Genomic DNA, 26210 nt, shown 5'->3' with positions numbered 1-26210 from the left:
CTCCCCACCAAGGTAGGTTTGTGCAATGGAACTGCCTTGTTTTGAAAAGCAGTGAAAATAACTAAATCAGAGCATTCAAACCCAACTTGAGGAGGCAGTGCAGTTGGTGGCTGTTGAGTGGTTTTGGCAAGGGGCTTTTCCATAGACCTTAATTCAGCAAACATTTCATCATATGCTTCTGCTCATCTGGTTTACCAAAGCATTCAAATACGTGCTCATCTGAATGGGAATTAGTCATATGCATAAGTATACATGCAAGTACTGCTAAGTAGAGGTGGACTGCTAAATTGGAGCAGTGGAGCAGGGGCTATGTGGTTTTCTTTAGTTTTTCTGTTCCTTTCTTCAGATACAGCATTTTGCATTTTCAGTTCTGCTTAGTCAAGGGTTGGGAATGGAAAAACCATGATGGTAATGGAGAGGCAACAGTTGATAGGAGTCATCAGAGAGGATAGCTCTCAGGCAAGCTTGGAAGTGGATGGTACGAGGATCCGGTATCTGCCCTACCATCCAGGCTTTATTTGTGTCCATGGGGTCAGAGCCCAAAGACTTGCTCCTTTCCTGAGGGCTGTGTGCTGCCTTGAGGAAGTGCCCGCAGCAGTTGAGAAGATGGATTGCTCCAGTGAGACAGAGTTAATATGGATAAAGTGCTCTGGGCTCTTAGCAAAATGGATGGATAAACTGATGGGAGATAAGAAAAATGGATGTTGAGTGATTCTAATCCTTAAGGAAATCCCTGCTGGAAAAATAAGGCTTTGTGTTTTCCTCACTAATAATGGCTGATGAAGAAGCCATGAGAAACAGATCTCATGCTGTCTCCAGACATTCCCTATCATGAGTGGATTGTGTGGTTATTTACAAGACAATGTTTTAATTAATGTATCTTCCTTCCTAAGAGGATAAGTACCTTTGTGCACAGGAGGGTGTCTCCTGTTTGTCGTGCCTGAGATGCTTCATTCCCAGGAAAGCCCTCAGTAGGTCTTTAGGAAGTCTTGGAACTGAAATGACCTGATGTGTGTGGGGTGGAAATGGGGCTATAGAAGAGTGTCAGCAAGAGGGTAGGGAAAGCACAAGCAGTGTTTTTTTATCAGAAATACTGAGCACCTGCAGCTTCTCTGCATCTCTAGCAGGAATTTATGGAATACCTGTTAGCTGTGGAAAGTGTCTAAAGACTAAAGGCATGGGTTTTGGGACAGATTTGGAAGCATTAGCTTCGGTGGTGTTGTAACTCTGCAGGCCTGTGTGGTCTGACTTGTGAATGACAGCTGAGATAACTTTCTTGATAAAGATGATGTTGAACTAGATGGCAACATGTAGATCAAATAGATGTTTTATACCGAGTATTTGCAGATGAAAGAAAATCACAAAAATCAAAGTCTACCGAAAAAAGAGTTTATAACCTCTTACTCGGATGCATTTGTGAGGAAACACATAGCTGCCTGTGCAGCTTTTCCAACAAAAAACCGCAGAGATGAAGCTTTTAAAGGGAGACAAAAAATTCTTCCCTAACCCATTCTTGATTCTCTTCCATTTCTGTCCAGTTTAAAAACCCATCATGCTCTGATATGCTACAGCATTTCACGTCCTTGAGTGCCTCTAAAAGAAGGTAGGCAATGGTTTCCTTGAGTTGCCTGCTGCTGGGACCTGGGCAGGGAGAGAAGGGCTTAGCTGGAACCTGCCCTGTGTGCCTTGCTGCTGCAAGGAGTAGCATGGTGTGACCAGCCATGGTCCCCTGATAACGCTGCACCTGCAGATGGGGCATGAATACACGTGTGTGCTGGTAGAAACATCCCGTTCTCTTTGCCTCGACCCTGGGGAATGGAAATGAATTCCACTGCTGGTTTTCATGAGAAGTTGACACGGGTCTCCAAAAAAACCACACATATTGCCATTCATCAGTGCTATTGCTTCTGCTTCCTCTCAAACGTATGTTTGAGAGGAAAATCAGAACATTTCCAGAATGCTGGAAATCATAGAATCCTAGAATTGGAAAGGACCTTAAAGCTCACCCAGTTCCAACCTCTGCCATGGCAAGGACACCTTCCACTGGAGCAGCTTGCTCCAAACTCCTGTGTCCAACCTGGCCTTGAGCACTGCCAGGGATGGGGCAGCCACAGCTTCTCTGGGCACCCTGTGCCAGCGCCTCAGCACCCTCACAGGGAAGAGCTTCTGCCTAAGAGCTCAGCTCAGTCTCCCCTCGGGCAGGTTCAAGCCATTCCCCTTGGCCTGTCCCTACAGGCCCTTGTCCGAAGCCCCTCTCCAGGTTTCCTGCAGCCCCTTTAGGCACTGGAGCTGCTCTAAGGTCTCCCCAGAGCCTTCTCTTCTCCAGACTGAAATCTATTCCTGTTCTTTATTTAACTGCGCTGATAAGAGCTTAGGGAATGCATTTATCTAAATTTGTGAAAGGAGATGGAATGGAGAAATATTTGTTGGTAAAACATGCTTCTTGGCAGTGTTGTGTTACAAACATTAATAGATCTGTTTGACTAAGTGAGTTTACAAACCTATATTTGAAAATCATTTACTCCCTGCCTGCAATATCGCCTTCAGAAGTGCTCTGCTTTTCTCCTTTTTTAAACAGATGGTTAAATATTTGCTAATGCTGTTCAGTTTTATCGCTGCTCTTTCTGTGTTTATCTTTCCTCTCTGGAGCAGTTAAGTGGGAGATAACGGGAATCCCATTCCGTCCCTTCAGTTGCCGCAATATCTGAAGAGCTGCACTTCCAAAGGAGAAGTGGGTGGGCCGCACTAGGTGAAATTTAAGATGTATTTGCTGTTCTTGCAGAGTATCAGGCTACAGTAATGCATGTGGGTTGCTAGAAAATGTGGGGAGTGTGTGTAAGTGCTGGTCTTGGCATGACCTTCTTCTGTCCATAAACTGCAGCAGGTATTTAGGAAATTGCTCTCTTGGACTGTTGCTTTTACATCGTAAATGTGTCCAAATTCCTTGTGAAATAGTGGGCTTTGGAATAGTTTGTGTTACTGGGTTGCAGCCCTCCTTCCAGTAATACACTTTCTTTATGTCTAAGTATACTTGGACTGTTTCAAGCAGTAGTTGAAATAATTGAAGCAACTTCTCTGCCTTGCCAGAAGAAACCAGTGAGCTGAATCACCAGTGGCTTTTTGATTGTTAAATCTATTCCTAAAAGCGTTGTTTTCCCGCATTCTGTTTAGATGCAGTGGGAATATTTCAGTGTTTATGTAAAATAGGAGTGAAAGTCTTGAATTTCAAAGGAAATCCTGAATTTCCAATGAACTTCCGTAATTTCATTTGCATACTAAAATCAGCTTTAAATTTGTATGGGTGGAAAGGGAGTGAAAGGAATGAATGTTAAAACAATGAAACCCCCTCAGTAGCTGCTCAAGTGTCATTTTTATATGCAACTCCTTCATTTTTTCCCCTAAACTAAAACTGTGCAAAAGAGGTTGATTTACACTGTAAATTCAGGCCAAACAAAATCCAATTGGAGCTCACTTGAGCCCTGTTTTGATGTCAGATTCAAAGCTTCTGCAAATGTATTTTATCTTCTACGCTCGCTGATCTCCTGCTTGTAAATCCCGTTGAAGGAGAATAAAAATGAGTGCAGCCTGATGGGAATTTAATGTCTGAAGTTCAAAGCAGTTTGCACATCAGAGCTAACGTCAATCAAATGAACATCTTGCAAGCTAGGCAGGGAGCGCGTTTCTCCTTGGGGAAGAGATCAAAGTGGGAGTCGCAGTTCTGTTTGCTCCCTCGGGATGCAGTTTCGATCGGTTCTTCATTAAAGTGAATCCAGAAGGAAGGGCGTTTTAGAGAGAGGCAGGGAAATGGGGATGGAGCGAGGGGGCCTGTCTTGACACTGAATTTCAGCCAATGTTGGTTTTTCCCTCCCATTTAAGTAAGTACCAAACATAATTAATATCAAAATACAGGGTTTGGTGTGATTTTGTGGTCAGGATTCTGGAGGACTTCCTAAGTGTTGGTTATGGTGTTACAACATAGAACATTTTGGGTCTAATCCCAGTGGAGATCTCATCAGCCATTGCTGTTATCATCTGCCTTGTAGTCTTGCTGCTGGCAAAAGTAGGAGCTCTAGTAAAAAATCCATCTCCTTTGTACAGAGGAAGGATGGTGATCAATGGTTGTCTGCTAAATCTTTACATATTGAAGTTCTGGGCTTTTTAACTTCTTCCAACGAAAGCCATGGGGAGATCTGTGTGGGTAAAACTTGTGTGGAAAGCAGGCAATGTATAAATACATCATAAGGAAGGTAAAACCAGTAGTCACAGCCAGGAATGTGAGCATTGACTGGTAACGCCACACAGCACTGTTGAGACTTTACTTCCAGGTGTTGTTTTGATGGTGAAGATTGCCAAGTAGGTTAATAGCACATTCTTAACTGAAACAACTTAGAGGCACCCAAAAGAAGCACATGGAAAATTCTACAGTGTGATTAAAAGGATGCAAATATTGCAATGTTAGTTTGCCACAGTGCTGCCTTTGCCCAGTTTCTGGTCTTGGTTTTCTGAGAACATACAATTGCAATGGGAGCTGGTCTCTTCCCAAAGTCCTTGTGTCATGGACCCAGTCACACTTTAAAAACACACCCCACTGCAAGGTGTAAAAGTCAGTTTTAAGGCAAACTGCACCCAAAAAGAGATTTGATGTAGACATCCCCCATAGCTCAGCCTGGAGCAGTCCTTGCTCTAGGCCGACAGGTCTGTCTGAGGGTGTTTTTTAATTTACCAAGGTTAGAAGAATTCTTCTTCTGCATATTTTATTTAGATCATTTTCCCTTTCACTGTATTCCACTTTTGCTACTTGTGTGCTGTAGGAAGAGAAAGGAAGGGTGGGCTGAGCTGCTGTAAATTTTTGCTTTCCTTTTCCAGCTCTGCTACAGATTATTTGGGCATCCATGTCTATATTTACCTGCTGGGTAATGTAATACTTGCTTAGTGAGAAAGACTGGAGGACTTTGTGGAGTTTTGCATTAAAATACTTCAATATGCTCCAGTAAAACCTGCAGTGTAAATAGGGAGTTTATAGCTGGAACACAGATGCCCTTGGCCTGTGGCAATCAGTTTGGGACTGCACAAGCGCCCGTAGTGGGGCAGTTGAGGGTGTCAGCTTTATTTTTGCCTTTCTAGAAGGCATGCCAGAGTTGGACCTGGTGTTCCTCTGCTTGAAACCCCAGGTTAATATCGGTCATGGCTGAGAGACCTGAAATTCCACTTGGCAGCTTTGTGTGTAGGAAGAAGCGGTGTAGCAATTCACTCGTCGTTTTAAATCAAGATACATACAACTCCTCTGCCAGGTAAGGGGAAGCAAGTAGTTTTGGTGGTGTGGGAACTGCATGTCTGGGTGTGCATGTCACTGAGTGTGAGCAGTAACTTTTGGCACAAAATAAAATCAAAGCAGAGGAAGATTCCAGATGATTTTGAATTAAACTTCATCATTTACTGCCTGTGTTCTGAGACATGAATAATGTTAGTGGCTAGCAAGGTATGTTGTTGCCATCACTAATAGATTTGGATAGGAGTACTGGGATGGTTAGCTAACATCCTGAAAAGTCATTATTTTTTCCTAAGAGTTAGTTCTTCAGCATGGCTTGGAATCTTTCTTTAGCATGGAGATGTTTAATTTTCAGACTATAGCTCTTCTCCATCTGGGTTTGCCCAAAGCTAAACATGTTTTTGGTGAAACCCATCCTTTATCAATCAGTCTTAGTCTGGAGATTCCTTAGCCAACAGAAACTCAACAACATTTTTGCTTGCTTGGTAGCAGCTGTAGGTTTTTGAAGTGGTTGCATTTTAATGGGGATAGGAAAAGCCATAGCCTTGATCTGAGAACTGTGTGCAAGTGAAAAGTCAAGGCTTTTCCTCAATGGAGATGACTTTGGGGAGTTCTCAGAGAGCAGGTTGCCAATGATTTCAACAAGCAACTCCCGACAGACTGGATGAGCCTGCAACACCAAGGTTTGGCTGCTTTTGGTGTCTGACATAGCATCCCTTCCTCATCTTACAACCTGATGGTGGTAGGGTCTGATCAAGAGGACAGGAGACCTTTGTCCACCCATTTTCTCTCTTTTCCTTGCCGTGAAGAATGAGGATAATGCACAGGGTGCCCGGAGAAGCTGTGGCTGCCCCATCCCTGGCAGTGCTCAAGGCCAGGTTGGGCAGAGGGGCTTGGAGCACCCTGCTCTAGTGGAAGGTGTCCCTGCCCATGGCAGGGGGTTGGAATTGGATGAACTTTAAGGTCCCTTCTAAACCATTCTATGATTCTATGAAATGACTTCTATCCTTCAAGGGCATATTCCTAAACCTGTGAGCAGGCTGTGCTGTGTTCTTCATTTTATAGTGGAAGTTAAACCTCTGCTTTCAGCAGAAATAACATTAGTTCAACCTAGAATATGGTTATATTGGCAGGAATCATGAACAAAAGGCGAACTTGTGGCCTGTGGATGTAATAGCAGCGCTGCTCACAGTGAGCTCCAGCGTTCCTCTCAGGAGCATGTGTGGTACCAGAATGCTAATATTTCTGGAAGTGGGTGCAGTCACTTACAGAGGTGGTGATCTTAAGCCTACTTAGCAAAGATTTTTCTTGTTCTTAGTTTTCGCTTCTAAGTTGCAAAAGGTTTTCCTACATCTCGTGTGAGGGGACCCCATGAACTGAGAGATGGAGGCTCTCAGCAAATCCTGCATCTGGACTGGGGCTGCTGCAGCTATGTTCCTATAGAAAGAAATTATTTTGTATTTGGCTTAGGAAAATATATTGGATTAGGAGCACTTCGGTTTGCTTAAAAAGGCTTGCTTCCTGTGGTCATAACTTGAAATTTCCTTGTGTAACCAATTCCATCTGTCTGTGGTTTTTGTTTCTGCTAATTGTTGTTATAAGGGGATGATTTAGAAGTGCTTTGTTTTATTGTCTGTTCATGCCTACAAACCCCAGCCCTTACAGCAGGCACTCTGTAAGGAAAAAAACAAACAAATCGGTGTTTTTCCATCCTTATTGGGCACCATATTTGTTGCAGTAATTGCAATTTACTGGTTCCTGTTTCTTAATCAAAATCTTCATCCAAAGGAATGGTTCTTGTTTTTCATACTGCTTTTGCTTGCAATATTTTGGGGCTCCACTATGTGATAGTCTATACATGTGGGTGAGGGTCGACTTAGATCAGATCTTAGGCAGAAGCTCTTCCCTGTGAGGGTGCTGAGGCGCTGGCACAGGGTGCGCAGAGAAGCTGTGGCTGCCCCATCCCTGGCAGTGCTCAAGGCCAGGTTGGGCACAGGGGCTTGGAGCAAGCTGCTCCAGTGGAAGGGGTCCCTGCCCATGGCAGGGGTTGGAACTGGGTGATCTGGAGGTCTTTTCCAACCCAAACTACCCTGTGATTCTATGATTCTATGAAAAAAAGAACCTTAGGCACAAATATAATGTACATAGAGCAAAATAGCATTAGAATGGCACTGGGTGAGTGGTATATGTAAGCTTGTGATGGATGTGCTGTAATTTTGAAGTAATTTTGTTGATATCTTTTGATGCAGCTGGGGTTCTTTTTGTAATTTACTGTTTTAGTGCTGACAGTATTTAACAAACCCCTACTCCACTCAGTTTCTTTCCAAGACTCATTTCCTATCAGCTTTCATGCCAGAAAGGCTCCTCATCCAGAGTGGGATGTTATGCAGACCTCGCCTGTGGTTTGTTGTCATTGCTGAGGAGTAGGTTGATAGTAGAAAGTTTCTTTGATAGGAAGTAAGTAGTTTTTCTAAGTACTAGAATACTCATGCCAGAAGTCAAATATCAAAATGTTCAAGGTCACTAAAATATTAACAAGTAAAATTGTCCTAAATAGTACAAAACTGCATTTGAGTCCTTGAAAGCTTCAGAAGTGTTTCCAGTTATTTATAACTCTTTAAACCTCTTTTTAGTTCTGTTCTGGTAAGGCATTGGTTTAATTATATTTTATTGTCAGCAGAACTATTATGCTGTAATAACTTTTTCATTGGAGTTATGAAAGCATTTGAATTATTTAACCAAACCAAAATGTAACAAAACTTCAGGCTGTCAAGTTCCTTCTGCTGTTTGGAATGTAAATCCTCAAGTTTTGGGCTAGAAAACAGGTTTACAATTGCTCTGTTAGATCTTTGTTGTAAAGACACGAAGAGGAAATCCTCTTCATGCAAGACACTGGGAATACAGCTTTTAAAAATGGAAGATGAAATGATGGTGCTTGTGAGAGAGTCTCTAGCAAGAAAGTTTGGTTCAGCAGCAGGAGGAAACACTCCTTCATGGCAGGCCTGGATGCTGTGCACATTTCCCAAGCTGGAACCTGAATCCAGATGAAAGACCACTACTCCCTTATGATCCTATCTTTCAGAGAATATGGTGGAGGAAAACGCAACATACCATTGTATAGGGCAAATACAGCCAAGATGAGCTTATCCCCCATAGTTTTGGTGTTCACAGTTTTCCCTGGACCCTTTAAATATATATAATGTTGGAATTTCCAAAGTAATTGTTTGTCATTGAAATTCCAAATGATATATTTCCATTGTAACCACTCTGTAGGTTGAATAGATAATGTTAGATTGCTAATCCTGGCGTTGTCATTTCAGATTTGATGGGAATTTCAACACCAATGTTTCTCGAACTATCAGCTGTGATAGACTGTCTACTACTGTCAACAGCAGGGCCTTCAATCCTGGACGTGACTTAAATTCTGGTAAGTTGTAGAGTTCTGCTTTTTTCCTCTGGTGTAGGGGTCTTTTTTTCCAGCACACTTGAACATTTCCTTGGCATAGGGAATTAGCATTGATTGCCATAGCAACAAGCTTTTCTTTCTCTTTCAAACTGTCACACTGCTCTTAATTTGAGATCTCATGATGGAGAGATGATACCTAAAGTAATGCCCTTAGTCTAAGTACTTTATGAAAACGTCATGAAGATTTTATTCCAGCCTACCATGGATAATTCTGTTGTGGTTTATGCACTTTTTATTTCTTCTCCTTTCTTTTATTCTAAGGCACTTTCTTTCCTCGGCCTGTCTGCTTTGGCATCTGTAGTGTCAGCTGCTGAAGGGGCTGTGCAGAGAAGTTGCTCTGATCTTCTTAGCTCAGTTCAGCTAATGTGAGGCTGTGTTTGCAGCGATATGCAAAAGCTACAAAATATAAGGACATCCTGAAATACTTCCTTTCTTTGTCTTGTCAGGGCATTTCCATCTCGACACTCAGTGCATTTGCGTAACACGCTTAAAGAGATAGAAATATGGACCAAAATACATGACTTATTCCTGAAAAATTCAGCTTTTGGTCCTCTGGTGCAGCCAGGTGTTCTTTCTGTTTGAATTAATACATGGATTGAGAATTTAGATTCATGGAATTGTTTGGGTTGAAGGGACCTTAAAGCTCACCCAGCTCCAACCCCTCCCATGGGCAGGGACACCTTCCACTGCAGCAGCTTGCTCAATTATTTTAATTATTGGTTTAATATTGGTGCATCTTTTGGAATAAAATCCTGATTCATTGTTTGTAACGTACCTGATGAACGGGCAGAACTGCCATTCCACTCTCACCCTGCACACAGCATTTGCATATTTTGCAATAAGTAGGATGAAAGAAGCCCAGATTCCTCTCAAGCCTCCCTTTCTGTGTCCCTTCTTGCAGCTTTGCTTTCTGGATATTTATGAAATCTAAAAAAGTACAAACAAAAAGCAAAATGAACAGCCCCTGCAGGTTCCTTTCCATCCCATCCACTGTATGCCACATCTTGAATGCAGGTGCTGGCCAGACAAGCTGGTTTCCTGATGTACATCTCATCACTATAACTTGCGTAGTTTTTCTATCCTAAAGCTAGGCAGTCTTTGTTCACTTCCTAGGGTTTGCTGGGCTTTGTTTTACTCATAAGCTATATTTCTATTAAAAATCTCAAGAAAACAACTTCTTTTTATTAAAATAGTGTTTAAAATCACATACAGCTGTTGTTTAATCAAAATAAATTTTGAAAGCAAGTTTTCAGACACTGACAAAAGCAAAGCATTGAATGAATTAATGGTTTTTATTTCGTTAAAACCCATTATTTTTCTTCTGCAGAAGATGGATGTAAAAAAAGGATTACAGAAATAATCCGTCTTGAGTGGTGGGAAACAAATAAACTGCAGTTTCCTTTAAACATTTCATACATTTCTGGTTTGAGTTCTCACAGAGGCATGTTCAAGCTTCGTGTTGTCCGGGCTCCACAGTGAGACTTGAGTCGCCTCCTCTTCCCTTGCCTCCGGCTGGAAAGCTTCCTGATAAAAGGAGTGTCTTCAGCAAATGGCATTGGCAGAACAGAGCAGCAGAGGAGAACAGGGAATTGGACTGCTAGTAGGAACAGGGAAGTGCTTCAGGATATATTGACAGCAGAGTCTCCTCCAAGCTTTCCTGTTAGCAGCTCTCAGAAACACAGCCTTTGGGGGAGGTTTTTTGTTAGTGAGGAAATGCCTGTAACAGAGAAATGCAATAGAAGGAGTGTATTGTTGCAGAAGAATGAGATGGAAGAAGGTCTATTTGAGAAACAAAAGTTGGTACTTGGTACTCATCTAGTGAAATGAGTTTTCTACAATGAATAACATTACTCCTGGAGGTGCTGGGTGAGAAGCTCCCCATGACCCGGCTTCACTGTGTGCTTGCGCCCAGAACCCCTGCATGTGCTGGGCTGCACCCACAGAGCATGAGCAGCAGCTCAGGGAGGGGATCCTGCCCCTCTGCTGTGCTCTGGGGAGACCCCCCCTGCAGCCCTGATCCAGCTCTGGGGCAGCAGCACAAGAGGGACGTGGAGCTGCTGGAGCGAGGGCAGAGGAGGCCATGGAGCTGCTGCGAGGGCTGGAGCAGCTCTGCTCTGGAGCCAGGCTGAGAGAGCTGGGCTGGGGCAGCCTGGAGAAGAGAAGGCTCCTGAAGGGGAGACCTTAGAGCAGCTCCAGTGCCTAAAGGGGCTGCAGGGAACCTGGAGAGGGGCTTGGGACAAGGGCCTGTAGGGACAGGCCAAGGGGAATGGCTTGAACCTGCCCGAGGGGAGACTGAGCTGAGCTCTTAGGCAGAAGCTCTTCCCTGTGAGGGTGCTGAGACCATTCTATGATTCCTTTCATCCTTGTGTGAAGGTGCTTGAAAGTCTGCAAGATGACATTTCTGTGGTCCTCAGCTGAGAACATCTAAGCTACATAATCTTCACCACTCCAGCCGCAGAAACAGGAGACTGATGTGGCTTCAGGGAAAGGCTGCTGCTGGAAAGGTTGAGCAGAATAATGCTGATGTGGAGCTGGCCATTGCCCATGTCCAAAGCAGTGTCCCTGTATCACTGCAGGAGTATTTGGGTTTTGGAATAACCTGGTTAGGGGCAGGAGGCCGGGTGTTTGTGTTGTGGGTGGAGGTATTGTGTTGGTGGTATCTGTAGTGGTTGCTTATGTAGTCAAGGGCCATGACCTGTTGTGCCAGAACAGCAGTCTGTGCCCAAAGGAATTCGTGGGCTGAGACAATAGTTGGCTTGAGACAGATTGATCTGTTTATAGATTGGGAAGCAGTTTTGGTTAGAAGGACAGTGCTGTCAGTGCAGCAGCATCCTTACAGCTGCGAAGATGGCTGTCAGGTTAGAAATGGTTTTAAAGAGCACTTAATGTCATCTGTCTCTCCAAAGTCTTTATGTTTTCTTAGCTCTGCAGTGACCTGGTTTTGTGAATCACTTTCCTACAGGGATACACTTAGGACAGAGCACTCTCTCTGCACAGAACCTGTTTCTCAATGAATTCACATGTGTGTATTCATTGCTCTTAACTAAAATCCCTCTGAAAAGAGGATAAAGATCAAAGAAGAAAAAATTTCCCCAAATCTCATGTATTTATTACTTCTTTTATAAGTGCCCTCACACAGAGCTAGTGAGAAATACCTGTTGCACCTTGGATTCAGACTCCACCTCAGCCTGAATTTTCTGCTTTAAAAAGCCTGAGAGTTCTTAGTAAATCTGAGTGTTTTGATGGTGTTTTTTCTCTCCTGCCTTGCTTTCTTTGTTTAGATTTAGAGGCAGGATGGGGAGCCACAGCTTCCCAAAAATCGTGTTATGCCATCTTTCCCATTGGATACAGAGTGTTGGAGAGGAGCCAACAGAGAGGGTTTTGAAAGGCCTCTGCTCCTCCAGCCCAGAAACAGGAGCTCCCCTAGTTTTTCCAGTTTCAAAAAACAGCCTTGACTGTCCATAGAAGCCCAGAATCCCAGCCCGGTTTGGGTTGAAAGGGACCGTAAAGCTCCTCCAGTTCCAAGCCTCTGCCATGGGCAGGGACACCTTCCACTGCAGCAGCTTGCTCCAAGCCCCATACAGCCTGGCCTTGGACACTGCCAGGGATGGGTCAGCAGCAGCTTCCCTGTGCAACCAGATTATCTTTGCAGATGAGCTGATCATTTTTCATTGTTGCTGTTAAGAAAACCCCTAATTCCCGTGAGTATCTCTTTTCCCACATGAATTTTGCAGTTTACATAATCCGGCCTATAAAAAGCTCTCAGCAAAACACAAATTTAAACTCTGCTCTGTTTGCCCTCGATCTCAATTCTTTCAATGTTAATCTTGGCCCAGAGTAAGAAAGTGGGATCAGAGTGGGGAGCTTGGAGGTGTTGGAAGGGAATGGAATTTGCACCGCAGACTCCAGCCAAGCCACATGAGCGGGACTGGGGAGAGCCCTCAGTGTAGATACCAACGTCAGCTTCTGGGCTGAACAATGTGTTAGGAAGGGTAAGTGTAGCTCATGAAACTTTCTATAATAAAGAATTTGAGGGGTGTTTTTGCAGTTTTCTAATGGATTTTTTTTTTTTTTTATAACATAAAAAGACAATAAACATTGATCTTGGGGAAGGGAGGAAAAAAAAGAAATAGATGCATATGTCTCTTAAAAAGTGATGCTTTGCCACTTTCTTTTCTTGATATCAGGTGACTTTTTAATATCTTAAGAAGGTTTTGTTTCATCTTGACTTGAGTTTTTCATTTGGATTCCTTTTAGCCATTACTACAAACTAGTTAAGGAGAGTCTTTATTGTTCAGATGGAATCACAGGCTTTGGTTAGTTAGTCTAAGAGATATGTCCTCACTGGGATGAGTAGTCCTTTATTTATTAGATGACAAAAACTAACCTAGAGCCAGTGCATTATGTTACCAGATTCCTTCAGTTTTTTTTCCTTTTAAATAAATAAGGAACCACTAAATCTTTCTCCTTCTCATCCTTCAAAGCACTGAAATGCCTGTTTCAAACCAGGCAGCTTTAGCAGATGCCCTTCTTCAGTGATATGCAGAGATTCTACCAAGTTGCTCAATAAATTTTCTCTGTGCCTTATTTGAGGTGTTGATCACTTAAAATGTGGAGTGCTTTGGTCATGTTCCTTATAGTGCTGTATTTTATACTGCTAGTTTGAGTGTGTTACAATAGTTGGGAGGTATTTGAGCAAAGAAGTTAATGCCTCGCTTGCAAATCCTTTTAATCAAGAAAGCTGGGCTCATTCCTTAAATTGAAAGGGTGTTTTTCTTCTTTCCCCTTCAGAGTCAAAAGAAGTCCCAGGGAGGGAGCTGGGCTCCATCCTGGCTCGTGCCATCAGCAGAATTTTAATTGGGTTTGAGCTACAAACGCTTTTATTTCTGGTGAAAATGCAGGAGCCAGTTTGACTCAGGAAAGCCTGGACCACATTTGGAGGTCTGGAGAGTTAGAGAATGTATCTACTTGCAGAATGAACACATTTGCTTTCTGCTGTTGTTTCTGGGGAGCACTAAAGTATCTCCATGATGGTTATCTTTAATGGCGATACTTGTCAGAGAAGAGCTGCAGTATGTGCATGGCACAGGAAATGACACTTCTCCTTTTTTGCAGGCTCAGACATGGGGTCTGCAGCTCAATAAATGTAATGCTAAAGGAGAGAACTGTAAGGAACACTTTTATAATGAGCAATTATGTTCAGTAGTTCCCTTTTTTATTCCCACTGACTGTGCTGTTCTTTGAAGATCAATTAGTTAATGATTTGAATATGCTTTGAAGATGGAAAGTGGTATCTAGAAGTGCTAAGTGTTATCATATCGCATTCCCTTTGAAGTTTATAAACTCTATCACATAGGGCTTTCTTTCTAAAAGTCCTTTTTGCCTTGTGAGATATTTATAATTAGAGAGAATGATCATTTCAGATGTTCTCATATTAATACTTTCCAGCTTCTGTCGGCAGCAGAATCTGGGGTCAGATGGTGCCGCATTGTAAGAGGGGACAGAGGTTTCGGAGTGACTTGGAAACAGCTCATGGGCAGCTCCCATTTGACCATTTATATCCCCAGTTTGTGTCTGGAATTAAGGGATTCCACTAAGATGTATGAGTTCACAGGACTTGGGTTCTTGGCTTCCTCCAAGTAGTGTGATATCAAGGCTGGGTCTTTATTTAGTGGTGATGCTCATTTAGAAATGCAAATCCATTGCACATACTCAGTAATACAAAATACTTTGTCATTTGTATTAGAACAGGGAGATGGGAACCACCTTGTACTGGCAAAATCACTGAACCTGATCATTCCTTTTGGGGTTAAAATGTAAATCACAGGTCAAGTATACAAGGCCTACAAGAAAGCTGGAGACGGGCTTTGGACAAGGGCCTGCAGGGACAGGTCAAATGGCTTGAAGCTGCCCGAGGGGAGACTGAGCTGAGCTCTTAGGCAGAAGCTCTTCCCTGTGAGGGTGCTGAGGCGCTGGCACAGGGTGCCCAGAGAAGCTGTGGCTGCCCCATCCCTGGCAGTGCTCAAGGCCAGGTTGGACACAGGGGCTTGGAGCAAGCTGCTCCAGTGGAAGGGGTCCCTGCCCGTGGCAGGGGTTGGAACTGGATGAGCTTTAGGGTCCCTTCCAACCCAAACCAGTCTGGGATTCCATGATTCTATACAGAGACTGAAAGTGGGTGCCAGTGAGATGCCCTGCACACATTTCTGCTGGTGCTGCCAAGGGTGTAATTGACAGACTTAGCCCTTAGCTATAGGTGAGGCAGGCAACTCATCTTGCAGTAGGGTTTTTGGGGGGTCTTTTGATTGCGTAACCTTTCCAGAGGCTGGCTTTGCCGGAAGGAGGAGGTGGGAATCAAACCCAGACCAGTGACTGAGGGAGTGGAAAGTCTGGGCTAAGTGAGGTTAGGCTAAAAAAAAGCATCTGCTGGGTGTCCTGGCAGGAAATATCTGCAGGACATTCTTACAGCTTTAGTGATGGAAAATAAGAGTGCGCTTAGAGAAGAAGTATGTATTTCTTAGCCATGGCTTATCTGCTGGGAGATTGTCTACTGTGCTCATAGGAAAGGGAAAAAAGAGAAGGAAAAAGCCAAGAGTTATGATAAAACTGGCGGTCTCTGGGGAGGGCGTTAATGAACTAACACACTGGCTGAAGGAAAACATGAGCAGAACTCTTTAAGAAGAAGGAGGAGCAGAGAGAGGCACCGAGGCTGTAAGGAGGGAGTTTGAAGTTCAAAACCTGTTGTTTTATGGGGAAAATGAGCACTTTTAAAATTCAGATACTCTCCTGGGAAAATAAGTACAATCTGTGTCCTTGTGGGAATGAGAAGTTTATCTTGAATTTCACCAACATCATTAAAAAAGGGAGTTTATAATTAAAAGTTGTGGGGGTTAAATCATTACTATATTAAACTGGACAAGTTTTTTCATCCAGGCTTTAACTGAGTGTTCATGTGTCTGATTAGAAAATACATTTTTCAAGTTCTGTAACCAATAAACCCCCCTTAAATAGCAGAAATTCAACCTCTTTATACGAAACAACTGCCACACTTCACCCCCAGATCTATGAAATCCCGGTGGCTACAAATAAAAAGCAGGATTTAAATGTTAGATAGAATCATAGAATAATAGTATCATAGAATAGTTTGAGCTGGAAAGGACCTTAGGATCATTCCACTGCCTCTGCCATGGGCAGGGACACCTCACACTAGATGATGTCACCCAAGTCTGTGTCGTTGCCTAATTGGCAGCGTCAAGCAGCAGAGATATAAAGGCATTTACTGCCCACCAGAACCCCTCTGGCCGTGGGGTCTCCCTCAGCTGTATCTCTAGACCTCCTGCATCAGCAAGGTATCAAAGGAGACATCCAATCCCAGACTGCTTTGTGTTGAAAGGGACCTTAAAACTTGTCCAGTCCCAACCCTGGCCATGGGCAGGGACACTTTCCACTAGAGAAGCTTGCTCCAAGCCCCATCTGACGACTCAATGTCTTCCTGAAAAATCCAGTGTCCAGAAGAAGCACTCAGAGCCCATGCTGGACTGTCTGTCAGTGCTCCGTGCCTGCACCTAAATGAACAGCCAAAACACTTGAGTGATTTGCTCACTCACTTCGTTGTGCCCATCACATGATAGAGCTGTGCGGCTCTCCTGTGACATCCAGACCTGGACATCTGGACCAGGAATAACCTCCACATCCCAAGTACTTTGCATTAGCTTTTGTCAGCTATTGGTATTGTAGTAGAATGGATAATGCCGATTGTCACACACTGCTGAAGCACAGTGTTTAAAAAAGCATTTGTAAATGGTTATGATTTTCCTTTTTTGATTGTTTCCAAGGTTTTGATACTGTTAAAGGATTTTTTCCCCCCAGGTTTCTCTTTCCAGCTTAAAATGTTATCAGATGCTTTCCTGGATTTCCATGGCTGTAGCTGTGTCATATGCTCCCATGCAGGAGAGCTTTCATGGACTGTGAGTGCCAGTGCTGCACATTCTCCAAAGGTTCAGGCTGCCAAACCCTCAGTGAGTTCAGAAATCAATCTGGGTTTTCCCAAGCAGATTTCAGAAAGGAAAAGTGGATGGGTGCTTTGGAGAGAGGCATTTCTGGCAGTCCCGGCTATAAAAGCTGGAAACTCTGGGTTAGTTTTGGTTTGATTTTTGACAAAGTTTTCCATGATACCTAAATTTGGCCATGTTCTTAAATCGGAGATTTTGTGCCCCTGCTACACAGAAACCATTGTCTGTGAGAGAGAAACCTGCTCTTTGTACAATCACAAATGGTGCTGCTGAACTGGTATCACATCAGGTGTGAAAACAAAAGGAGGAGAGAAATTTAGGGGGAATTTGAGTGAAACAAACAATAGTCACAAGCTGTGGCTGCCCCACCCCTGGCAGTGTTCAAGGCCAGGTTGGACACAGGAGTTTGGAGCAAGCTGCTCTAGTGGAAGGTATCCCTGCCTGTGGCAGGGGGCTGGAACTGGATGAGCTTTAAGGTCTCTTCCAACCCAAACCATTCCTTGGTTCTATGAAATTTGACACTTTGTTACAGGATCATGTGTGTTTTCTTTGAAGGTGTTGAAATTGATGGGACAAAAGATTCTTGCTCTCAAGAGCATCTCCAACCTGGTTTTACCTGTGCACAGGAAAGGGGGAGATACAAACTTTGATATCTCTGTTGGAGTTGAGTTGGTGTTTTTGGGAGAAGGATGAGAAAGTGAGAGGTGATTCCTAGCTGAGTCATCAGTGCACTGGGAAAACCTTCATCAACCGTTTCAGTATCACATTCTTCTTTCTTCTTCAGTCCATTGAGGCACTGAGTTCTCCAAAGCTGCAACTGTGCAAAGCTGCATCTTTGTACAGAGTCCAGCAGGGATCAACCAGGACTTCCAGTGGGACTTTGAGGCATTATGGAAATACAAAAAACTGTGGGAAAAGGCAAGGGAAAAAACCCAAGATAGTGGTTTCTGCAGGGTAATTATGCTGAACTGAATGTGGAGGAAACATCGTGGCCAGAGCCAGACAGGGAAACTTGAGTAAGTGCTAAACTGTTGAGGATGTTGAACTTAGACTATACTCCATGTGGATGTTTTGTTGTAAATGTCTGGCTGTGGTTTGAAATGTGCCCTGTGGTGATTTCCAACCCAAATATTGGCGTATTTGATAATGAATGAGATCCAGGAGATGAAACTCTTTGGCCTATTTTCAGGGTCAATCCTAAGGGAAATGCTTGCAGTTAATGCTCAGCAAAAGGTGAAGTACTGTAAATCTGTAAATCAGAGTTCCCCTCGGTTCTGGCTACTTTTGTAATTGAACCTGAAAGGAGAAATGGCAAGGAAATGCCTTTTACTTAATGCATTTTAGGGTGATACGATCCATCTTAGATAATGCTAAGGTATTCAAGTTTTATTTTCAGTTTGTTGCAAGCAGAGATCATGATTGGCCCCAAATAGGATATAATACTATTACTGCTGTGGTGGTGAGAGGGTTTGGGCTTCCCATACTAATGTATTTCTGTTCCCTTTCTCCTGGGAGCAATTTTCCTCTTGCTTTAAGAGCCTCAGCAAGCCTATGGCTGCCTTTAGTCACTGGCATGGCAAAGCTGGTGTTTGCATGGGATGAGTTCCGATCCCTTCATGTCTCTAGCTTGCAGGGAGAGCAGTCAAGGTGCATGCTCCAGTGGCAGTGAGGACATTTCATTTAAAGAAGCTCTTCCCTGTGAGGGTGCTGAGGCGCTGGCACAGGGTGCCCAGAGAAGCTGTGGCTGCCCCATCCCTGGCAGTGCTCAAGGCCAGGTTGGACACAGGGGCTTGGAGCAAGCTGCTCCAGTGGAAGGGGTCCCTGCCCGTGGCAGGGGTTGGAACTGCTTTAAGGTCCCTTCCAACCCAAACCGGTCTGGGATTCTATGCAGCAGAAATCCAAATACCACCTCTGCCTCAGGTGGTTCCAACACCATCTTTGTCCTCACTTGGGCTCAGAGTGCTTGGGATATCCGCAATATCTGTACATAGTTGGGATATCCACAATATCTGTACATGCTGTTGGCTGGGTGCATTAAATAACTTTATAATTTATTAGTGCAGATGGTCTCGGCCCTGGGGTAGCTGCTTTATTTTGGTTGTTGGTTTTGGTGGTATTTTGTGGTTTTACTAATGTAATCAGTTGTGTTCATATCACTAAGCTGTAGCTTTTGAATTGCTTTTATTGTTTGTGTTAAGAAGTCCTTAGAGATTACAAGCACATTTTAAAGAGAATGAATGTAGCCTATAAATGACAGAAAGGTTTGAGACTGGTACCCTACGGTTATGTTCTGAGCTCCGTTCCTGCTTGACTGCAACACTTGGGAATATGTCACTTATCTTCTTTGTTCTTCACTTTTTGTCCATGCAATGACTAACTAATGATCACCTGCCACAGAGTCTGAGAGGCTTGGAGGGAAGTTGCAATATAGCTGCTGAGAACCGTTGTTATAATTCTCTCTGTATTTTATGGTCTTGAAATGGGAACGTGGTGGAGATGCTCATGGTGAGGATGGGTGGAAGCAGCATAAAGCCACCACCTACCAGCTGGCATGTGGAGAGTGTGGTTATTGCGTAACTCTTTGAGGGAAGATGCTGTGTTTTCCCTGAAGAGTGGCTATTTCTCTTAACAAGAAAGCCTTGAGGGGTCCACAGCCTCATTAAATTAATCATGGCACAGGGATAATGAGAAACTTGGAGAAATTTTGGAGTCCCAGGCGTGGGAGCTGTGCCTTTCTCCCACTGCACTAATAAGAGAGCACAAGGGACAAAGAGGAAAGATTCTCCCTTTTGTTTTTATTAACCTTTTCAACTGTTTCTGTACAGTGAAGTTTTCCTTGACCCACATTTGCATGTAAAACTATTTATGCTAAATGCTCATGTGGACATTTTATACAGATGTTAGAATAGGGGAGGCTGAGAGATTTGGTTACTGAGCTGTAAGCCGGAAACTCAGTGAATATTTTGGTGTTATTTCACTATAAAGAACACATGTTTATTATTTTTTTAATATTATGGTGTTTTTCTTTATGAAAACTATGTGGACAATATGTTTATCATCACATGTAATATTTGTATATGTGCATATTACATATAACTGCCTTAATCTCTTCCTTTCTTGCTCCTGCTTTGGCTTCCTGGGATCCAGTTATACTTCAGAGATTCAGGAACTGTCATCTTATATTAAACAAAACCTGTCAAATGCAGTGTTAAGTTTCCAAAAGATTTTAACTTTGTGAAGCTCTATCAGTCCTCAAATAGAGCTACTTGTATTTTGTGTTGGGACCCTGGTTATTCTTCTCCAAGCATATATGAGAGAGGCCTCTGATAAACGTACCTCCAGTTTGACCTCCCTTTGTAACTCTACTTCATCTTTCATTTTCCTTCTCCAACCTCCAGTTCTTGCTGACAACCTGAAGTCTAACCCAGGAATTAAGTGGCAGTATTTCAGCTCAGAAGAAGGCATTTTCACTGTCTTCCCAGCCCACAAGTTCCGGTGCAAAGGCAGCTATGAACATCGCAGCAGGTAGGATTTGTCTCCTTACAATTCACTGTATTCCTTAAGCACTGATTTAATTTCGGCATTATGCTCTGCAGGATGACAGCATCCATAAGTAACTTTTAGTGGAGTCCCTTGGGTTTTCTCAGGTTTGGTTTTTAAAGCACTAGTATTCACTTTTAAGAAACTTTGAAATGAAATAAAGTTACCTGCAGGTTTCTCACTTCTCCCAAATGGAGTAAGTTGCAAATAGCAGCAACTTGTAAATTGTAGGTCAACCCACAGGTGAAATTCAACTTATATTTGACTCATACTTGACCCCTGTTAATAAAGTAGCGAACACAGTTTCTACTGGTTTGGCAGGTTCGTTGCTTTGGGGAGAGGGGTAGAAGGATGAGAGACTGGAAAGGGCATTGGTAGGAGCATTTTCCCAGTCTCCACCCCAGGTTCAATTGGCATAACATGGATAGTACTGAAGCAGCAATAGTGGAAACTTTCTAGTAAAAAAGAACTGTAGAAGAAAGGATCAAATGGTGACAGGGTTTTCCTGCACAAGGGAGTGTTTCTATTTGGTGGGCATGAAGCAAAGCAGTTGCAGGGTAGTATTTTTTTTCCCTGCCTTTTGCTGTCAGTGCTGTGGGACTGATAAAAGACTCAAGGGTGGAATCATCTAGGTGCAGTGGCTTTAGTATCTCTGGTCACACAACAGCTAATTGTACCAGCTAATCAATGTGTGTGAAGGTTGTATCAGCACATCAGGTACGTTTCCATGTAGCTGAGTGCTCAGAGAGTGAGCAGCTGTTTGGTTACCCATCAGCGTTGAGCAATCAGATGTTTACAGATGTTATCTTCTCTGTGTCATCAAAGCATGAAGTGTCTGGGCTTGATTAAGTTTTCTGTGGTCGTGGAAAGGTGCGGTCTGAAGACGTGAGAACTGGGGGTACCCCAGTCTTGATCATAGTTTTGACACTCAACCCATGGGTGATTTCATCCAAAGCATTTACTCTGGGTCACAGTTTCTCCATGACTACATAAGGGATATCTTCTTGCTAATATTTACTTCAAAGGATAGTTTGCGTGGATTAATTAGTTAATACTGAAGTGCTTTGAAGATCAAAGGACCTATATAAGTTCTAGGTACTAATACCAGTATAGAGCTGCAGGCTGTTTTACAATTAAGAACTTATTTGTGCCAGTTGTTTAGTGCTGTGCCTTGTCTAAAGTCTTCTGCATTTCCTTTACACTTAAAAAGATTTCTGTGGCTGCCTTTGATATAATAAAACTTAGATCCCCAAACTCACATTTGACTCTTAACTAGTTTTTGGTCTGGACTAAAGAGGGAAGAGTCTTGTCTTTTTGATACCTCCTCCTCGCTGAGGCTCTTCCTAATTTGTTCCAGGTTAAAAGTTTGGCACAAGAGCTTGTGAAATCTCTCACACGTCTCTCACAATATTGAACTGGATCTGAGCAGTGCTTCACTGGAAATATGGGGTTTGATGCTAGCACAGGCAGACACATGGCAGCACTGAGAACCTTCACCAGACACCTCAGATGGGCCATGCAGTTTAAAACTGTGCAGACCTAAGGGATTGTGGAGCATGACCCATATGAAATGCATTCCAGGGCTCCAAGAGAAAACCTTTTCTTGGCCAGAAGCCTTCCCTTCTTACCATAAACCCAACAGCCTATGCTAATGCAACCCTGCACACACAGGTTTTTACTTGTCCTGTAACCAGCAAATACCCACTATTGCACTTACTTTGCATGTGAGTAAGGTTCCCGGCACCCAACATCTACCATGAGGCATTTGTTACTTGTCAACTCTTAACCCAAAACTTGATGTGAGCTGATGCAAACAGTAATCCCAAACACTGCTGCTCCATCAGCAAAATTGCTTATTCCTGGCTTAAAGTGATTGCTGTGACAGAGGAAGAAGGGTTCAACACCTGATTTGGGTTAAAATGTCAGAGATTGAAAGCAAAGGCCCTTTCTCTATGTTCAGATTCTTGGCTGGTCTTTCCTATTGGAAGCTTCCCTAAAGGCAAAAATCCCTCCTATAATTGCTGGATTGTCTCTTTGTGGGGTGTGTTTTTTCCTCTTTAATTCTTGACTTCTTTCACTTGTAAAGGTTTTGGTGGAAATGACAAGATGACTCATGATGGGGCTTTGGGTTTTGTTCCTCTTCAGGCCTGTCTATGTTTCCACTGTTCGACCTCAGTCCAAGCACATTGTTGTCATTGTGGACCATGGGGCTTCAGTCACGGAGACGCAGCTTCAGATTGCCAAAGATGCAGCTCAGGTTATCCTGAGCTCTATAGATGAACACGATAAGGTATGATTTCTCCAAGCATTGAGCAGATTTTCATTGGTCTCAACCATGTGCAGTGTTTTCAGTTCTCATCCGAAGCTGTGGTTTTAGCTTGTGGTCCATGGACTCACAGGGATCTGTGGTCTACCTCTAATGGGTGATGAAGACTTGAACTTGCTTTTGGAAGTCTGTGTTACAGCAGAGGAAACATCTGGGGATCCACAGGCTTTAAAAAAGTGAAATCCACTGATCTAAGGCAAAATCTTGTTTCTGAGTAGTCTTTAAAGGCTCCTTCATCTTGGCAGAGACTTTAGGTGATGGTCAGCAGTGTGATACAGTGTGCAGTTAGGAGAACCATGCTCCAAGCCTCACGACTTCAGAAGTATTAGATTGCTTTGAGCAACTCATTTTAGCTCTTTTTTTGCTTATGAAAATGGAAATGGTTTATTCTGCTGCTATATTATATTCTGTTGCTACACTACATTCTGTTGAAACATAATTAGTGTTTGGAAGATTCCCAAACAACTGTGATACCGGTAGGGGAAGGATAAAGCAGAGGACCAAGAAACCTGGATTTTATTTCTTGCTCTGCCACAGACAATGAGGAAATCACTTAACCTGTAATTTTAAGTATGGATTACACCCAGGGGCCCATATGGTGCTTTGGTAGAACCGCAAACAGTCTCCAGTTTGGTCTTTACTTTTAGAAATTCACTGCTAGTGGGACCTTGACCAGTGTTTCTGCTTGGTTTTCCCTTTTCTTTGAGTAGGAATGGAGTTGCAGTCAAATCAAATCAAAGAACAACTGTTTGTATCCTTTGCCTTAAGTCTTCTCAAAGACAGCACAGGAAAAACCCTTCTAACTTCTGCACTTCTGGAGTGTTTTGATACTGTAAAATAATACTTATAGTTTAGCAGAATTAATAGAACTTAAAGTGTCAAAAGTGTCTGTCTTAATAGAACTCTAATGAAGAAAAGACATTTAAGACATTTATTACTTGGTCAGTAGCTCAGTGGTTGTGAAACCTGTTACACGGGTGTATAATTACTGCTTCGTTCTGACGCTGTCTTGCATCAGTCCTAATTCCTAATAAAGTATGCCGCTCATTTAATAAGGCTGGTATGTTATGTGTATATTAATGCAAGTGTTACCACTACATGCCTTAACTCATTTATAATAAGCTGAAAATTGATGGTAGATTTGGCTTGCTTTGTCTGAAACGTTAAAGCAACGGAATGCTTTGCCTGTGAAAAGCTCTCAGAGCTTATTTCCGTATTTGATTTGGTTTTCTGTAGCACTCCACTTCTCTATAGGCACTCAAGGCTTTCCTGAAAATGCTCTCTGCTGATTTTGTTCCCAGTTATCTCTAGTTCGCTCAGGCTTCTGCCCGGAACAGTGTATTAACTATTATGTACGAGCAGAGCGAAGCTGACTTCATCTGAGGAACAAAGCCTGAAGTCTCTTTTCCTTGAATTCACCAGGAGTCTAATCCTTTTCAAATTTGATGGATTTATGCCTCCAGCATTTAGTTTTTAACAATTGAATTTTAAACCCACGGAATCTCTTCAGTTGGCTTAGCATTGTGTTTTCTATATCAGTGCATAAAGAACTCTAAATAGGAAGGTAATCCAATATAGTTTCTTCTCTTTCAAGATCTCCGTGTTAACCGTGGCAGACACAGTAAGAACCTGCTCACTGGATCAGTGCTATAAGACCTTCCTGTCTCCTGCCACTAGCGAGACAAAAAGGAAGATGTCCACCTTCGTTAGCAGTATAAAGTCATCTGACAGCTCCACGCAGCATGCGGTGGGATTTCAAAAGGCTTTCCAGTTGATACGCAATACAAACAATGGCACAAAACTCCAAGGAAGTAAGTCTCTTGTTGGGCAATCCTCAGCATTTCTCAGGCTTCCAAATGTATTTTTATTTGGGATTTTCACTTGCGCAGAGTCCAAAGGAATGCAGTGTCTTAAATATTAAAAAGGAAGCGGGGTGGGAAGCACATGCGTTTATTAAGTAGCATTTACTTGACTTGGAATCTGCTTGAGTGACTTGAATGTGGCCATTCCCTTTTAATTCATATCACTTCCTGCCCTATCTTTCCATTGAACTGTAATACAACACTGGAGGATTTGATTGCCTGATAGCTGATTTATTTCCCAAAGGTGTGATGGGGTCTAGGGTCCTTTCAATGAAAACTGCAGTTCCTGCAGGTTCCTTAGTGCTAATATATATATGGGTAATGTGCCTAACTGGAATCCTGCCTATGGAAGTGGCCCTTGCTTCTCAGGGAAAAAGGGTTTTTTAAGAGTACCAATTATGGGTGATATTTTATGGAACATGGGGTTGGCCTGGCTAAATTTTCCTTCATCTAAGAATATCCTCCTGAATTTTGGTGCATATATTATGGGCTTTCTGCTTTCCCATTGCCAAGACTGGGGTTTTCTGTAATGAGGATGTGGTGAAAGATGTGGAAAAGATGGATGTGAAACTGAGTGGCACGTCTGCTTGCCAGGAAGCTGTGGAAGACAAATTCTTGAACCTGTGCTCTGAGTGCTTGTTGAGCAGCATTGCCAAAGCTGTGACAGGGTGGAGAAAGCAGATTGATCTCTATCAGTTTAGTCATTTTATGTAACAGATCCTATAGCTTGGTCCTGTGTCTGCTCCAATGAATGCAAATCCCTTAGTGTCCTGAAGGGCACCAGTGTTGTACAGAACAGAAGAAAGTGAAAAAGAAAAGTCCAGGAATGCTTTGGAAAGACTGAGGAAATGTGCTCCTACTTCATGTGGCTTTCCTTCAGTTTATAAAATGCTGATTCATCGAATCCCAGAACCCCAGACTGGTTTGGGTCGAAGAGACCTTAAAGCTCATCCAGCTCCAACCCCTGCCACGGGCAGGGACCCCTTCCACTGGAGCAGCTTGCTCCAAGCCCCTGTGTCCAACCTGGCCTTGAGCACTGCCAGGGATGGGGCAGCCACAGCTTCTCTGGGCACCCTGTGCCAGCGCCTCAGCACCCTCACAGGGAAAAGCTTCTGCCTAAGCTCAGTCTCCTCTCGGGCAGGTTCAAGCCATTCCCCTTGGCCTGTCCCTACAGGCCCTTGTCCCAAGCCCCTCTCCAGGTTTCCTGCAGCCCCTTTAGGCACTGGAGCTGCTCTCAGGTCTCCCCTTCAGGAGCCTTCTCTTCTCCAGGCTGCCCCAGCCCAGCTCTCTCAGCCTGGCTCCAGAGTAGAGCTGCTCCAGCCCTCGCAGCATCTCCATGGCCTGCTCTGGACTCACTTGAGCAGGTCCGTATCTCTCAAGAAGTTATGTACTGCAGCCAGGCATGATTCTGCAGTCTAAGAGCTTTGCTAGCAGTAGTAACACAAGACAGTCCTAAATCTGCATCGGAGGCCAGTCTAAACATGGCATTTATAATTCAGTAACAGATCATCCTGTGCTATCTGATACACTACCTTTTTGATAGCTAGAAAAGGTCCTTATGTTTAGATTATACTGCATTTATCTATAGCATATGTGTTTATATCATATATATATCTACATTGCAATTTTATATGTGTGTATAGATAGAAACACACACAGACACACGCACCCCACTACCTGTTCACCTACAGCTTTCAGGGAGTGTTGGTACTCAGTGGCAGTGTTTTCTTACACTTTG

General features: G+C 43.3%; 1 protein-coding gene across 5 annotated transcripts in view; it reads left to right on the top strand.

Annotated features, from left to right (window-relative positions):
• The window catches only part of LOC136011410 (VWFA and cache domain-containing protein 1), a 155415-nt gene that overhangs the window by 94145 nt on the left and 35060 nt on the right, over positions 1–26210 (top strand). For all 5 annotated transcript variants that reach the window (XM_065673140.1, XM_065673137.1, XM_065673136.1 and 2 more), the window contains exons 4-7: positions 8590–8696; positions 20143–20269; positions 22430–22574; positions 24205–24421. In XM_065673140.1, the coding sequence (XP_065529212.1) occupies positions 8590–8696; positions 20143–20269; positions 22430–22574; positions 24205–24421 (596 nt within the window). The remainder of the gene's footprint in view (positions 1–8589; positions 8697–20142; positions 20270–22429; positions 22575–24204; positions 24422–26210) is intronic.

This window comes from Lathamus discolor, chromosome 3 (genome assembly GCF_037157495.1).
Source record: "Lathamus discolor isolate bLatDis1 chromosome 3, bLatDis1.hap1, whole genome shotgun sequence".
NCBI classification, from domain to species: domain Eukaryota; kingdom Metazoa; phylum Chordata; class Aves; order Psittaciformes; family Psittacidae; genus Lathamus; species Lathamus discolor.
This window is presented reverse-complemented; position numbering and strand designations above follow the sequence as displayed.